The 17,564-nt window shown below is 46.5% G+C and overlaps 1 protein-coding gene across 2 annotated transcripts in view; it reads right to left on the bottom strand.

Moving 5' to 3' along the window:
* The window catches only part of LOC147611783 (uncharacterized), a 75,743-nt gene that overhangs the window by 47,773 nt on the left and 10,406 nt on the right, over positions 1 to 17,564 (bottom strand). For both annotated transcript variants that reach the window (XM_086783609.1, XM_086783610.1), the window contains exons 3-11: positions 9,825 to 9,891; positions 9,626 to 9,736; positions 9,320 to 9,515; positions 9,126 to 9,211; positions 8,797 to 8,995; positions 8,547 to 8,658; positions 7,762 to 7,886; positions 7,430 to 7,651; positions 7,139 to 7,248 (exon numbers count right to left, since the gene is read on the bottom strand). In XM_086783609.1, the coding sequence (XP_086639735.1) occupies positions 7,139 to 7,248; positions 7,430 to 7,651; positions 7,762 to 7,886; positions 8,547 to 8,658; positions 8,797 to 8,995; positions 9,126 to 9,211; positions 9,320 to 9,515; positions 9,626 to 9,736; positions 9,825 to 9,891 (1,228 nt within the window). The remainder of the gene's footprint in view (positions 1 to 7,138; positions 7,249 to 7,429; positions 7,652 to 7,761; positions 7,887 to 8,546; positions 8,659 to 8,796; positions 8,996 to 9,125; positions 9,212 to 9,319; positions 9,516 to 9,625; positions 9,737 to 9,824; positions 9,892 to 17,564) is intronic.

Here is a 17,564-nt window from a genome sequence, read left to right as displayed (position 1 = left end):
AGTGACATAGCTATGTTTATGCTTTCTTTCTGTTTTATTTTCCATTCCATGATGAGATATGCAATGGACATTATCGTATCACTTTGGTCTCTCATAGGTCCATTGGGTCTTTAGTAGACGCTTACTCTCTCTCTCTCTCTCTCTCTCTCTCTCTCTCTCTCTCTCTCTCTCTCTTGTTTTATTCAGCTTTTTTTTATTCAGTACTTTTTCATTTTGTTGGGATGACAGAGGATACCTCATACAGGTACTCCGATTTGTCTCATAGGCCGAGTTCGGTCTTTTGGAAGACGTTAATAAAATCTTTCTTTCTTTCTTTCTTTCTCTCTCTCCTTTCTTTGCTGCCTACGTCTTTATCCCTCTTCTCTTCGCCCCTCTTTTTGCAGTTGCTTTCTTTCTATCCATGGGATTGTCACGCCATGGAAGAGCCAATATTCGTGCCGTGTTTTGCCTATGGGACTGTCACTCCATAGGGAGGCTCGTGCCTGGAACTGTGTCTTACCTATGGGACTGTCACTCCATAGAAAGACCAAGATTTATGTTTTACGCCGTGCCATTTTTGTGCCGACAGATATTTTGTACTTGTTCCATGAACGTGAGATATGTCCATGATACTATTTGCACATGCACTCATGTTCTGCATGTTTGAAACTGTTTTCGCATGACTTGTATTTTTGTGTTTGCCTGCTTGACGTGTTACTTACTGAGCGGGGACGCCTGCCAGTGAGTCGTGAAGTTTGCTCTGTCTTCTGACGAGTTTTGGTGCATGTGAATAGGTGGTAAGTGTATCGCACATGTTGGTTTAATATTTTATAGTCTAACCCTTTGTTTTATAAGGTTATATGTTCACACTCACTTAAAAGTGGGCACCCACTGAGGGGCCAAGGTGGGGAGCCACACTTAAGTTATGTGTGTGGGGGGGTGGGTGCATGGTCACCTACCTACACCCCCTTGGAACTGGCCGCCCACATGCAAACGTGGGGAGCCAGCCAAATCTATTTGTTTACTCTCCCTTCAAACACCTATAGTAGAGGCGACCACCCTTCGTGGAGAGCATAAGCCGGCGACCATCTCCGGTGCATGTACTCAAGCAACGCCATCTCCACTATCTCTGCTGGCGACTGATTTTGATGCACGTAGCTGCATTAAATCTTCAGCGTGCTGCCTCTGTTTCCTCAGGCGGCTGCTCCTACAGGCAATCGGCTCCTCCTCCTCTGCAGCCAGGCGTTACGACTCCTACAACCAGGCGGCTGCCTCTGCTCCTCAGGCGGCAGCATACTTGCAGGCTGCACTGCCCTTTTCTCTTGCAAGCAGTCGTGGGCCACCTCCAGCAGGCGCTGCGCCTGTCCTCCAGCAGGCTGCCCACTACACATTAGGCAGCTGCGCAGGCTGCAGCCAGGTGGCAATGCACAGCAGCCAGGCGCCTCCTAGGCGGCTGTTTCCCCGTCCTCTCAGGGGGCTGTGCCCTCAGCAGGTGGCTACGCCTGTCCACAGTGGGCGACTACGCATGCCTCTCCTCCCGCTTTTGTGTTCTTCACCAGGCGGCTGCATCACTAGGGACAAGTTACGCATCCTCTTCCACACGAAGGCGGCCGTGTCCTGCACAGCAGGTGGTTGTACCTCTTTTCCAAAGGTGGCGTCTTCCTTCTTCAAGTGGCTACATCTGGTGTCCCACTCAAGTAACTACACACAAATACCTCGGGTATTGGCCTTCCGTCTTCAATCTTCAAGTAAGTGAATTTTCAGATTTAAGTAAAGTATTTTGTGATAAATCTGATGAGGGACTCTCTCCACGGCAACACCCGTTCGGTGCCGGGTAGTCCAAGCTCTTGGAGAACCACTGTCCTAAGGTGCTGAGATCAGGAGAGCCAGGCGTTAGTACGAGAGCGCCTATTTGTGCATGGTCTTGGAACACCAATGGGGCGCTCTCCGCGGAGTCCAGTGAAAGCACAGGACCGTAGAGACTGGACCACTCGAGTGGTCATTCTACTTCGAATATCTACTTCGAACCTTTTGTTTGGTACTGTATTCATTTGTACATGGACATCATCTGGTTCTTGGAACCCATGGAGCATTGTATTTGTTAAATACTCCCAATAAATATATCATATATTGAGGGGGGGGGAGGGGGGGTTGGCCCGTTCCGGCCCCAGTGCTGGTGTCCATTTATCTCATTTCATTTCATTTCAATTTCAAGTTGTTATTAAGTTGTCCACTTCAAATTGTGGTATTAAGTTGTGCTATTACGCGTGTGGGTGTCCAACGTAGTCTTTCCCACTTGACGGGATCGGTTTAAGCACATGACAGGGTAGACGGATCAAGGGGTTCCAAATCAAAGGCTATCAAAGACGCTACTCTGAATCAACCAGAGCTAGCTGCCTAAGGGCCAGCCTAAGGTGATCCCAAGCTCGGAGTAAATTGGCTGCAAATCTGTCCTCAAAGGCAGAGCTATCCACAAGCCCACATCTCTCTGAAGATCCACCTGGTACTCTGCGGCCAAGGGCCCCCTAGACTCGAGGTGCAGACTGAACTCCGGGCCAAGAGGAAGTCTTTCCAAGGCTCACCACCGGGAAGGAGTCCTCTAACAATCAACTTGCCTAGCAAGGCGCAGCTCTGAATAGCAGGGTCAATGATGCCTAGGCCCTCTCTATGACGTGGCTGAATGAAGACTCTCCATGCCACCTTGGCTCTCTCTACGACGTGGCTGAATGATGACTCTCCATGCCACCTTGGCCCTCGCAGGCCTCCCGTCACTGCCGGCCCATAAGTAGTTCCAGATCAACCGCTTTACCTGACCAATACATGCTCGAGAGAAGGCCCAACAAGAAGTGAAGTACCACATGGTAGCAAGAAGGACCTAGTTCGCCACCACCACTCTACCAGCTAGGGAGAGCCTCGCGGATCTCCAGCACACAAGCTTCTTCCGAATGCTCAAAAGAGGAGGGGCAAGCTGCTGCTCCAGAGAGAGATCGATGCCCACCTAGCATCCAAGATAGCGAACTGGAGTGCCCCTCGGGATCCACTGGAAAGCCTCAACTGGGCGCCAAGTCGGGGTGAGTGTAAAGTCTACCCAAAAGCCACACGACTTGTGCCAATTGACCTACACTCTTGATGCGCGATAGAAGATCTAGATCGCCTCAGTGAATCTCTGGAGATTCCCCACATCACCTCATAGGTAAGCTACTGTATCATCTGCAAACTCTGAGTCCAACAACTCCTAAGTACGAAGCAAGAGACGCAATCTCTGGAGCCCCATCTCCTGAGCTAAGAGAAAATTGCTCATGGCCTCGGCAACGAACAAGAAAAGATAAGGTGCCAGAGGACAGCCCATACCGGACCGAGCGGGTGAGGGGGAATCTGTCTCCATGAGCTCCCTAGATGAGAACCTGACTGTGAGAGGCTGAGTAAAGTCCTGAAACACCACGGATCCACTCCACTGGGAACCCCATCTGGATCATCATGCCCTCCAGGAAGCTCCAATCAACCCTATTATAAGCTTTCTCAAAGTCTAGGAGTAGCACTATGAGGTCCTGCTGCCGCACCCTGTCCGAGGTTGTCGCTCCTAGAAGGTGAAGATGTTATCTAGAATGCTGTGATCTTGAACAAAACCTGTCTGAGTGTCATGGATCAAATCACGGAGGAAAGGCTGAAGTCTCCAATTGATGGCCTTGGCCAGAATCTTGTAGGCAGTCCCAAGAAGGGTGATGGGTCTCCACTATTAGATCTCCAATATATCACCACCATCCTTAGGAATCAAGTGTATCAAACCCTCTGAAAGACTCTTTGGCATGGCTCCTGTGATCATAATCTCATTGAAGGCAGTTCGAAGGCCGACTTCCATAAGGTCCCAATGGCGAAGAAAGAAAGAGACTGGAAGCCCGTCCGCCCCCGGACATTTGTCCCTACGAAGAGTCGACAATGCCTTCGCCAGCTCCTCTGCAGTGAATGGAGTCAATAAGAAGAACCGAAGAGAATAATCACAATCCGGCCTAGGGCGAAGGGACGCCAAGTGGGCGCAGATCCTGTCCTCCATGTGACGCCACTCTATCCGAGCGCGAGAGTAGGCATACTCTCAATCACAATGGAGGTATCTCTAAGAAAGGGGTAGGGATACTATGACTGAGATAGTAGGAACACACAGAGCAGCACCTCCAAGCTGGAGGCCACCACCTCCTCGTCCTGGTCTCTATGGCCTGAGCCTCCAAGCTCCATCCTAGCAAAGGGCCAGAGATGGGTGAGCACGTCAGTGATGCAAAGATCGTGAAAATGGTGTGAAAGCTCAACTGCCTGTCCTTGGATGGCGGTAGCCACCAACTCCAAGTCCCACTTCGTCCCTGGGGCTGCACTCAAAGAAAAAGGGAAGATCATCGTGCCACTCTCTAGCGTAGAAGGCCTGGAATAATGAAAAACCACACATATCCGAATGGGGGCTATCGTCTCCTCAAAAATATGTCCCTTCCGCCGAAAGACATCTGAAGAAACTGTAATCCACAGGCAGCCCCAAGATCCTGGGGGCCCATCTGGGGACTCTGGTGGGAGAGCCCTCATCGGGGAAGCGGCAATGGTCATCTCTACCGGCTCAGAGAAACGATGAATCAAGCAGCGAACGGAACTCGTCGGCTGTCTCCGCTCCGGGTCGAGGGCTGCACAAGGGTGACGGGAGTGCCCAGAAGAGGTGGAGGGAGGGAGGAGGGCGGACTCAGAGGAAGAGGACAAGGCAAAGGGGGCTACTGTGGGAAGAGTCGGAGGCGAGGATGGAGGAGGCGGCGGGCGGGGGGGGGGGGGGGGAGGCAGAGGCGGTGGGGGGAGGGGAGGGGAGGGGGAATCTCGGCGAGGAAGCGGCCACCAAATCGGAGGGGCCGAAGGGAGCCTTGCCGTGACTGGAGGGGGGCCCTCGCTATCGAGTGGGTGCTGTAATTAATGCTCAAAACAATTCTCTGACAGAACCGAATCCTTCTGTACTCTGTCAGCCTGGCGCACGGCTGCGGCGCTCAGCTCTGGTAGTCAGCTAACGGCCCGGGCCTAGCCAACGATCTGCCACTCTCCAACAACAAGGTCGTCCGCGGTCGGGTCTTGGTGCTCCGCTGCCTAAGAGCTTGCCACTCTCTCTTCCCCCTAGTGAGGATCTGAACGGGGACAGGGGGGGAACCACAGGAGGCGGTCTCCTAGACTTGCGTCGAGGGCAAGCTCTAGCAAGGCGTCCCATCTACTTGCAAATGAAGAATTGGCCCGGAAGGCCTGAGTACTCCACTCACTAAATGAACGGGCGCCCCAAAGGCATGGGTTACATATGACATGAGACACTAACTCCGACAAGGCAATACAGATGCGAAGGGAATCCTGGAATGAGGCAGCAATGGAGGGGGATTCCATCACTCTCCCAATGGCTCCACCAATCACCGGGAGAAGAGGAAGGCATTCCTTCCTAAGGCCTGGAAAGCAAACTGTCACGCCAGCCAGAGGGTCGGACGCGGGGTCAAAGCCGTGCTGCCACCGTGCAAAGAAGGCCTGGGCCATACGCAATGCAACGAGGCTCTGCTGCATGACTCGATCTAACGCTGCAGCAGGCGAGTCAAACTCAATCTGGTAGTAGCCACACCCCACAGGATGAATGTCTGATCTTTGCAAGCCCACCGATGAGGCTCACCTGCAAAAGATATCTAAGTTGTCCGCACGCAAGGCGGCTACCAACAATCTTGCATACCAGGGTGGAAGCCTTTAATGCTGCAATAGTCATAGCGAGGATCTAAAGGTCCGCTTCGGGAAAAGACAAGCAAGTAACGGCAGCCTCGGTTGGGGTTGACGGAGCGGCTGCCATGGAGTCCTCCTGAGGGAAAAGACCAGAAAATACCAAGACTTGCCAAAAGGAGAACGCCCCAAGAAACCTGAGAAAATTACCTGCAAAAAGAACTAGAGGGGAGAAGAAAGCAGGGGAGAGGCTGCAGATGAGACCCTTCAGGAGAGGGGGGGGTGGTTAAGGCTGGAGAAGAGAAAAAAGGAGGGGGGCGCCAGCGTAGAAGGGGCTGGGATGGGAAGGCGAGGGGGTTTGAAGGCTGGAGAAGAGAAAAAAGGAGGGGGGGGCGCCGGCATAGAAGAGGCTGGGCTGGGAAGGCGAGGAGGGGAGAAGGGGGGGGGGGGGGGGGGGGGGGGGGGGCTCGCAGAATCCCACGCTCCCGTCAACAACTCGGCCGTAACATCTAAGTTTGCAGCTTGGGAGTGAAGGATTGGAGGATGGTGCAAATGAAAGCAGAGGGGGAGGTGCAGGCAAGAGGGGGTTCAGGCGGGGGAGGGGGGGGAGGGGGGGGGGGGGAGCTCGCAGAATCCCACGCTCCCGTCAACAACTCGGCCGTAACATCTAAGTTTGCAGCTTGGGAGTGAAGGATTGGAGGATGGTGCAAATGAAAGCGGAGGGGGAGGCGCAGGCAGAGGGGGCTCAGGCGGGGGGGGGGGGGGGGGGGGGGGGGGTGCTCGCAGAATCCCACGCTCCCGTCAACAACTCGGCCGTAACATGTAAGTTTGCAGCTTGGGAGTGAAGGATTGTAGGATGCTCACACATGATTAGGAGTAAGCCCTCACATGTGTAGTCACCAAGGACTGTGCACAATCCCTTTAGAGACCCAAATGCCTCCGCCCCCCGAGATCCCACCATCCTCGCATCAGCTCCAGATCTCCAGTGCCACACGGCGACACCTCCCCAGGAAGTGGATATTGTCTCCCTGTATGATGTCCTTGAAGAGGATGACACATAATGAGCCACACATGCCTCACACACTTCATTACTCTTTGTATTCATAGGGGTCCCACATGCCTCACATGCCTCATTACTCTTTGTATTCACAGGGCCCACATGGTACACCGGCCTTTTTGTTGGTTTTTCAATATTTCCAATGTTTACGTTTATGATCAGTTTATGTTTTTGTTGGCCAACATAGTACACGGGCCTTTTTTGTTGGGTTTTCAATGCTTCCCATTTTTCCATGTTTATGTTTACTATCAGTTTACACATGAAAGATATGTAACACTTTTGGTTTCATAGACCCTTTGGGTCTTTAGTAGACATTAATAAACTCTTTCTTTCCTGGATAGAGGTTTTATGGTAGAATTTCATGCAGGAAAAGAGACAAGTTGAGTTATAGAAGACCTTTTGGCTTGAAAAGCAAGCTTCTTGGCAGCTAACTCCATTGCAAATGTGGCTTCATCACTATTTTGTTCCCTTCCAGATGTTGCGAGATCAGACAGATCTGTCGAATTCTACATATCAACAGAATATATATTTATATATAAATGTCAGACTTCTGTGTTTTATTCAATCAACTCCTGCATTAAAAATTTGTAAAAACCTTCAGCCTAGTATCTTTGGCATGCACTTCAAGGTCAAATCTGGGGTGACGGGGAGGGGGGAACAAAGTTGCTCCAAGGGCCTGAAATGTACCTGGATAAGTATATCATACAAGCGAACTAGCTCCTGTGGCTTGATCGATTTATCATTCTTGTCTTCTTTTGAATGGTGCTGTTGCTGTCTACTAAGGCGATTCTTAGAAATGGTAACAAGCAGCTGATTGCGATCCATAGTCCGCTGAAGTATTATACAACTCACGGCCTTATCAAGGCCATTTAAGTTATCTTTCACATCCTCTGCAGTTCCAGCAGCTACCTGTAAAAATTGAAATCTGTCAAGGGTGAACTTAGACACCATAAATGCATATATGTAGATTCTTAGTCACTATGACAACTTGGAATAAGCCTTCAGTTTAAAGAGGGCACCAGGTCTTCACGAATGTGTCGCCTTGCGTCGTGATATGCTCCAAAAATCTTGTCAAAAACACTCAGTGTTTTATCTGAAGACAAGGAGGTGGTCGAAGCACCTAGTTCTTTCTCCAGTTGTTGTCCTGTTTTCATGTCGAAACACACGGATTCACCTTGTATCATAAATCAAGATAAATGTAAGAATATTATAAGTGAAGGCTTCATCATTAGCATGCCTTGTTATGGAATGAGTATTATAATATAATGTTTAATTTAAAAATATATATTGCATCTTATTGGAGCATTACCTATTTATATAAATTAAATAATATTGATATATCCAACAATATCATATATATATAGTGTAGCTTAGAAATACTTTCTTGGTCATTGGTTAAGGGTATTTAATATAGTATTGATGTATCATATACTTAAAATATATGATCAAAAATATGTCTACATATGAAAGCACAAACTTTTGTTGTAAATAGAATAAATTATAGCAAAGGAGAATACCTTAACATTGAAATGTATACGAGTAAATGTAACTTTATCATCTAAATCATACGAGTATACCTTAACATTGAAATGTATACGAGTAAATGTAACTTTATCATCTAAATCATATTAATAAAGTGAAAAACATAGTACAAAAAGGAACTTTCATTTTTTGCACTGGACTAAATAAGCTTTTTTTCATGTAAATAAAAATGGTAAATTTTCCTATGGGGTGACAATATGGCCATGGCCTGCCTCCACAAACAGCAGGACAACAAGGGTTAGATGCTATACACGTCCTTTACCTTTCACTATGCAGGCACGAATCTTTGCATTGTTGATTGAAAACTTGTGGCCAAGCCAGTTCAACTCTGTCATACTAACTGCTTGCTGAGAACGTGCTTCAGCCATGACAACCTATATAAATGTGCAATCAAAAAATTATATAAAAATATGTACTAGGTGTTTTATAACAAAAGAAGTGATGTTTTCAAAGCACAATCTAAATCTGTAACCACATGGCAGCCCCAATATGGCTGCCAAAGCATCCTTTACCTCCAATTTTGCCTGCAAAAGGTCCAGTGCAGGACCTTCCTGTGTGCTCAGATTCAATAACTCAGATCCATCCATGTCAGAATGGCCCATCTTATACAAGCAGTAGCGAATGTTCGGCTCAAGTTCATCGTCTACTCTCTGCCGGCAAAGAACTTGATTTTCCACTGTTCCATACTTTCCAAGCTCCTCATAAATAGTCCTTAAACCCACAAAGAGAATAAAGGAAAAGCACACCATGAAACACTAAAACCAGTACTTTTTGCCTTCAAAAACACCAAGGTACCACTGCAAATGTCGTAATGTTTTTGTAAAGATGTCAGGAAGCCAACCTTGCACTTGTGAAGTTTTTCAAAGCTGTGTCCCAATGCTGCTCTCGCTCCACCAAATAGGATCCCTTCATGTATGCTGCATAGGCCTGATACCATCCAAGCAAAGCATATAGAAGTCACAAATAAGAAGTTTTTCAAGACAGCATAATCCATGCTTTGTCAAAAAGTTTTCCCATTTAGGGTTTGGGGTTTACCGCAGCCTCGAGTGAGGTTTTTGGATCAGCTTTCTCTGCACAAGCATAGGAAAATAATTCAGCCCACTTGACTGCCTTTGACAATCTCCCAACTAGATGAAAACGTCGGCGTGAGTTCGGCCCATCAGTTGTCTGTTTAATGGCCATGGCATAACTCCAAGCTCTTTCTGCCAGGTAAAGAATGATGTGCAAGAACCTGAAAACAGCATTATGAATAACAAGCAAACATGAGATGATTTGGCTCTTGAGAAATCATAGACATAACTCAGGTGCAGGATTTTTTGCTCCTTAGAACAATATAATTACCTCACATCTCTGGCATTTGCCACCACAATTGGCCTTTTTACGTATTTTCCACGACCATGGGTGAACTTGAGAGACTTGTAGAGCCTTCTCAGCCGGGCAGTACAATACCTACTGCAATCCAAGCACTATTATTTCATAGACAAGCCAGCATCCTACACAGGCATTTCAAAAAAGGATGTTCTACAACAAAAGACCTTACCGGTATCGTGTATAGTCATGATGCCTTACTCCATGCTCACCCTGTGCTGTTTTGATGAGTTGTAACACTGCATGGCGTCAAAAAACACTGAATGTGATACCTGCTCTCAAGCTTATGAGCATGTGTAACCATTCTTTTGGCATCAGTTTAATTCAACCAATGCAACACAGCAAATCACTTTGAAAGTATATATAGGGCTTAAGTGATGCACACAGCAGTGCAGCTCAAGCTTACCCTGAACACCAAAGACACTGGAGCCCTTCAGCCCCCCCAACTGGAATGCCCATTGTCCGAGGTGGGCCTCCACTTCCTTCCTGCCTCAGCCCCCCTCCTTGGAGGCCCTCGATTGCACTTCATATCCATCGGCTCAATCCCCAAGCTCTCTGACTTGGTCTTCAAGTTCTCTGGCTTGGTCTTTGGATCTTATGAAAACTCCTATGAAATTGTCGAGATAACCTCATCCTCCTCCAAATAGGATTTTTGCCCCTGAACTCATGATATTATTTACCCTAACTCTAGAGTTCTACATGTTTTCTAAACTCCCTAGGATCATGCTAGGCTGAAAACTAGACTTTCTAGCACTATACTATGCTGAAAATGAGCAAAAAGCTGATGCAAAAACACAGATTTAACACAAAAATGCAAACCCTAATCTTGCTCGTAAACCCTAAAACGCAAACCCTAATTCAATATGCACCAAACATAAGCTAAGGGCTGTCCTAGCATGACCTAAGCTCTAATACCAATGTAACATGCGTTGCGGAAGTGCGTTCATGATTAACGCTAAGCAAAGAAGATAACGCTAATCTTATGTTTAGCAAAGACACAAAAGAGAAGGAGAGAGAGACCTAATCTATTGTATATTGCCAAAACATGCTATATATACAATGATCTTGCTGGTTCACAGCTTCATGATGCATACCAAAGATCCTTGCAACCCTCTACTTGCAATCGAACAAGAGAAGCTCCTGCTGATCCACCACTGTGTCCTTGCTACCTTGCAAACTCTGACAAATGGATCCTCTTGATCTTTGAATGATCATTCTAATGAATGCCTAATGATCCTATTTATAGGAAAACGGAATGAATTCGTAATCAAGTCGGTTTTGCCTATTTATCCCACAAAACATTGTCCAAAAAGTCGTATTTTGTGTCGAAACTATGCCCAAAAGGTGTCCCAACCATTGGGCTATGTCTTGGGCACTTCCGGGAGCTTGTAGGGCTGCAAAATCTGCTCTAAATCTGCCCATATATTTGCTAATGAGAATATACATGTCTATGAGCATTGGGATGAACGGATGCACATGACACTATGTAATAGACTCTATGCATAATACAGGTGGTTGAGTCCCTGTAGATAGCGTCAGCCACGATTGTGGGCATGGCAAGCAGATTGTGACATGGAATTCGATTGCACTTGCCAAAGGGTCAAAGCTATTGGAGAAGCCATGCTGCCACCAAGCCAGGTATGTTGTCGCTTTGTGCAAGACACGGGGCTCCATTGCGGATCCCTATCTATGAGTGGTGCCGAGTTGAACTCAATCTTGAGGTCGTGGAGTGACCAAGAAACAGAGCCATCCGTGGTGCTTGCTAATTACCGAGGATGGCGGCTTGTATGTGGTCTCTAAGCTGGTCATGGGTGGGGATTGCTCCCATAATTCTTGCAAATGAGGTCAATTGGACCAGAACGGAATCGAAGCAAAGGTGTATGGATTACCCCAGTGCTCCAAGCTTAGCAAAAGGGGATGTCATGTGCATCCGTTCATCCCAATGCTCATAGACATGTATATTCTCATTAGCAAATATATGGGCACATTCAGGGGCAGATTTAGAGCAAATTTTGCAGCCCTACAAGCTCCCGGAAGTGCCCAAGACATAGCCCAATGGTTGGGACACCTTTTGGGCATAGTTTCGACACAAAATATGACTTTTTGGACAATGTTTCGTGGGAAAAATAGGCAAAACCGACTTGATTACGAATTCATTCCTTTTTCCTATAAATAATAGGATCATTAGGCATTCATTAGAATCATCATTCAAAGATCAAGAGGATCCATTTGTCAGAGTTTGCAAGGCAGCAAGGACACAGTGGTGTATCAGCAGAAGCTTCTCTTGTTCGATTGCAAGGGTTGCAAGGATCTTTGGTATGCATCATGAAGCTGTGAATCAACAAGATCATTGTATATATAGCATGTTTTGGCAATATACAGTAGATTAGCCTATCTCTCCTTCTCTTTTGTGTCTTTGCTAAACATAAGATTAGTGTTATCTTCTTTGCTTCGCGTTAATCATGAACACGCTTCCGCAACGCATGTTACACATAGTCTTATGCATAGAGTCTATAGACGAGACAAATATTGCCCTAATTTAGGGTATATTCTAAAACATGAATGAATATGTACGATGATTGCAGATCACGAATAGATCTAACTCATAAATGCTGCTGATAAATGCCAATCATACTCACAGTATGTTGGGAGAGTCTATTGCCCACCTCTACCTCTGAGCACGAACAACTCAACATGAATTACCCTCACCGCCTCAGCCTCAAACTTGCAGCCTTCCTACATTCCATTGGAAGAGTGCATAGGCATCGAGATCGGTCATCATTGGTTCTTCTACAGCCGTGTATGGTTCAGCCAGACTCTTGGTCTTTCAAAGGTCTTGTGTTTGGCTTATCTACAGTCCCAAGTCAGTCCTTCATTCATTCTCTTCAAAGATAATAAAGCAAATACTCCTAGCAATAGGAGGGGGCCCTTCCGTGGGTAATTTGGAACCCAATAAGGTGTACAAATCTCTCTCTCTCTCTCTCTCTCTCTCTCTCTCTCTCTCTCTCTCTCTCTCTCATCTCTTAAAGTTTGAAGTGAAAAAGTGGATTCCTAAAGAGTCAGGATAAAGAAGGCGGTGTGAGACTTTGTGTGACAGGATCCTTCATTACGCATAATTCCGTTGCATGTTACATTGGTATCATATTCAGCTTGTCCACACACACCGCATCCTAGCGTGAGAGCTTCCTTGGATGGTCATACTTCAACAGATACCATAGCTCTACTCCAAGCACAGAACCAGCTTAGCATCAAGCACCACATATCAATTTGGCCCCTAGGACAGAACCTCCTAGCAAGTTTCCCTATCATCTTTCCAAGACTTTCAAGGGCAAGCTAGAACAGCAATCAACATTTGAAACCTGTTCCTTATGGATGAGTTTTCACAGTCAACACAAACCCCCCAAGCACTTAAGTGACTCCTGACCATGCCAAGTGCCCAGTGGAGTGATCGACACACCAAATGGTGTCGGCTCTTCCACCAGTTTGGAGGACTGAACAAGTACATCCCTAGTAAGCATTACCCAGTGGCCGATGCTCTTAGTAGACAGACCCACATCCAGACCATTCAAAAGTCTACCATCCTCAAAATCTCTAGAAAAGACTTGGCTAGCATAAAAGATCAATTTGTCAATTCCACAGAGTTTGGTACTCAATCCAGTTTGGCCCTCAATTCTAAGCTTTGCCAATATTCAGTTTAGAGACAGCCAAATAATTCTAGACGAGATGTCCACTTCAAGGAAGGGGATCGGGTCTATATGTGCATCATGAAACAGGGATTGAAACAAGTGGGCAAACGCTGTCACAAGCTTTCTTTCCGTAGTTTTAGACCCTTTCCTATAGTTAAAAAGTTAAGTGATGTCTCGATGAAGTTAAAGTTCCCTAACAATTGGACGATGCATGATGTTTTCCATGTTTCTTGGCTAAAACCATATGTTGGACCAAAAGTGTTTGATGTTTCATATGAACAGCAGCCAGACGTGGTAGACAAATCAGAGATCATTGAGCCTGAGCAGATTCTTCTTTATCGTTGGAAGCATGGTTCCGGTCGAAGCCTTCGTCAATTCTACACGAAGTTCCGAGATCGAGGTACCCACAAAGCCGTATGGCTAGAGGAGGAGTTCTTTCAAGAGTACCCCAGTTACTGGTGGACTACTTGGAAGCCATGAACCTGCCGCCAAGCTAAGCACGAGGGAATGTCACATGCACTCTGCATTGTAGTGCATGGTGACAAGATGGCTTATCATCAATGCAACATTGTACAACAATAGGACACTTTTAGGATATGAAATTGTCGTACGCCGTGACCCCATTGTAATCCTCAGTCCAGGATATGTCAAGCACGAGCTACGTAGGTCATTCCTCAGCCTTAGAGAGTCAGTCAGTCAGTCAAGTGACAAGTCCCTTAACCCACTTAGACAAAATCCTTCTTGCATATAGAGTCAATAGAGGCCTTAGGGTTTGCATCAGATCATGGTTGCATATTGCATAGCATTCACACCATATGCACATACACCACATAGACCATTGCAGAAGGCCCATAATACCATTCAGATTTATTTCTGGCATTTTTTCCATAATATTTCAAGCATTTATCCCAGTATAGCAAGTCGTGTAGCTTTAATGCTACAGTCAGCCAGCTTATAGCCAGCCGACCAGCCCTCTTGCCTATATAAATAGCATCACTTGCATCATTCCACTCATCTCATCATCATTGGAGTCGAGCATTTCAGTCCTTCAGCACTAGGAGCATCAACGCTTGGGCATTCAGCCCTACATCAAAACGCAGCAGCATCGGCATTCGGCCAGCAGAATAGCTTCATCTACCTTGCGTTTTCAGCATACAAACAGTTTCCAGCATTCATCCATCATCTCGTCTTGCTACAGCCACTTCGGTGAAGAAAAAACGCATCATCTACATTCATTCATAGTGCATATCACAGCCTAGAACAGTCCCAAACAGCCCCTTCTCTCAACCTCAAATTTGCAGCCTTCCTACATTCCATTGGAAGAGTGCATAGGCATCGAGATCGGTCATCATTGGTGCTTCTACAGCCGTGTACAATTGAGCCCGACTCTTGGTCTTTCAAAGGTCTTGTGTTTGGCTTATCTACAGTCCCAAGTCAGTCCTTCATTCATTCTCTTCAAGCAAATACTCCTAGCAATAGGAAGGGGCCCTTCAGTGGGTAATTCGGGACCCAATAAGGCGTACAGATCTCTCTCTCTCTCCTCTCTTAGAATTTGAGGTGATAAAGTGGATTGCTAAAGACTCGCAAAACTTAGGATAAGGAAGGCAGTGTGAGACTTTGTGTGACAGGATCTTTTATTACACATAATTCCGCTCCATGTTACAATGACTAAATGAATCTCAATAACCCATAAGTCATTTATATAGTGCCTATTGCCGCTATAAATAACAATCCACCTATAAATAGCCAGTAACCATGGATGAACAGTCCTGTAGTTGTGCTTGTAGATGCATGAAAAAGCACGTAGAAGCATGTGCCATGTGCACATGGGCCAGCCCATAATGGGGATTTGCCTTGTATATGGTGTTAGTAGACACCATATACCACCCCTAAGCAGCTGTCAGCAGCCTCTTATGGCTCATATCCAAGCATGGCAGCCCATAGGCCCAGTAAGCCATGCATACAACAGTCGGGTAGCAGCCCCGACCCCACACATGTTAAGCACTTAGAATTTAATGCTATTTTGGCTTAGTCCTGGGCTGAAAAACAGGCCGACAGCAGTTTATTTGCAAAGACCAGCAGCATCCCTCTCATATATAAGGTGCCTCTTGATCCCGTGCAAAAAACACATTCATTCAACAAGTTTTCAGCACGCAGATAAAGAGAACATGTGTGCTTGAGTTCCCTCAAGGTTCTTGGAGCATACAATCAGCCTCAAACACTCCGTGCTTCACTCCAAGACAGAAGATCCTCTCATCTTCAGCCAAGATATATGCATATCTGGATTTGCATAAGTGGCTTCATAGAATCTTCTACCATCCTACTGGTTCAGCATATGGTTCAGCCTGCATACGATCTTCCTGGTCCTTGTGTTTGGCAGTCCATAGTCATCATTCACATCAGTGTACAAAGTTCTCCAAAGTAATACAAGCAAATACTCCTACTTGCAAGCGGGGGCGAGGGGGACCGCGCGCGGCCAACCACAGGGGGAGGGGGGGGGAGGAAGAGAGATTCATTGGAAAATTGAGACCCAATCTGGTGTCAACTCTCATCTTCTCTCTCTCTCTCTACTCTACTCTTCTCTCTTAAAGTAAAGTGGATTGCATAAACTCACTCGTTTAAAGAAGGCTTTGTTGTGTGTTACAACAATCAACCTATTGTTGGAGAATGCACAGGCGGAAGCATAAACAGAACAACAATGAGAGAGAGCAAAGAAGATAGAGAGAGTTGGACAAGATCAAGCTTTACAATGGCAATAGCCAGCAGAGGTGTTGAACAATGTGCACGGGAATGGATTGATTACAAGTGATGATGAGAGACTCCTTATATAGTGCCTTTGGGAACTAGTCGGCAACCCCTAGAACTGGCCGACCGGTCCACGACCAACTAAACAAGAAGAAAATAGATAAAATACCATAAACAAGTTACAACCCTATAACACAGAGATGCACTAATTCTAACACCCCCTCTACAGTACATAGTGTGCAAGAGTCGAAAGAAGATAAGTTGATGAAGATGCAAACATGGACCCTCCAGCACAGCGAATACTGGAATCACCTCGGAGACAGCACCCGCCAACCTGTTTCCTCCAAACAAATGCCACAAACAGCAAGGAACTTTGCTTGGCTACGAATTCCCACACAAGTGTGCAGTGAACTCCAAGAATAGATGATGAGCTGCTGGACACATCACACCTATAATCCCCAATAGTGGACGGAAAACACATCACGTCCCAAAAGCCTCGAACAATGAACTCGAAACAAATCCAGTTCATACTCTGCTACACAAAAGATAATCATGTCCTTTAAGATGTCTAATGCTTGGAACTCCGAATCACGGTCCCCATGCACCAATAAGTGGAGCTGTAATCAACCCCCTCTCCCGTCCACAAGCCTCCTCTGGCTGGAAGCACATGGGGAGAACTGCATGTATACTAGAGAAGTACACCATCTCAGTCCTCCTGAGCCGAAAGCGCCCTGGGAGCCCTAGAAGTAGAACTAGAAGAAGCTGTATCCCTGTCGTGTGTCATGTGTTGTGTCTTTGCCCTTTTTCTGAGATGAAGACTTGCCCTTGGTCTTGTCCTTCTTCTTGGACAAACAATCCTTGGACAGATGTCCTCTCTTCCCACAAGAGAAGCAACGACTCCAACCTTTTTTTTGTACTGAAGTAAGTGCCTAATCAGAACTGTTAAGAGACACCTTTATCTTACCTTGAGAAATGAGAACGGACTCTTCCTTCAAGAGTAGGGAGCTAAGATCATCAAAATCCAACTGAGTGGATGCAACCTAGCACCTCAAAGATTGAGAAATCACATCATAGTCCGAGAGAATCTTGGTGAGGATAGGTACAGCCAACTAAGCGAAAGACAAAGCAGCACCCATTGCCAATAACTGGTCATGTATAACCTTTACCTTCATGAGGAACGACTGCATGGAACTGCCTGCACGAAATAACAAACCTTAGACAAATATTCCAGGCTGAAATGCTAGCAATAATCTCCCAAGAACTGTCTAACCTCTGTGCCGGAGGGACAAAGTGTGAAAGTGGCAAATCCTGAAGACAACACTACCGAGCAACTCCTTGCCTAACCATAATGGCCAAGCTCTTGTCAATCCCCTTGAATCTCAGCTGAGGCCTAGACTGTGTCAACCAAATGATAGAACCAAAAGAAATGATAGCATCCCTCTTAATCCTACCAAAAAGGTGTGCAATCGCCGACCAAACCC

The sequence above is a fragment of the Cibotium barometz genome, chromosome 46 (genome assembly GCF_041138505.1).
Source record: "Cibotium barometz isolate CiBa-2024 chromosome 46, ASM4113850v1, whole genome shotgun sequence".
NCBI classification, from domain to species: Eukaryota; Viridiplantae; Streptophyta; class Polypodiopsida; order Cyatheales; family Cibotiaceae; genus Cibotium; species Cibotium barometz.
The sequence above is the reverse complement of the archived record's forward strand: the minus strand, read 5'-3'. Positions and strand labels throughout refer to the sequence as shown.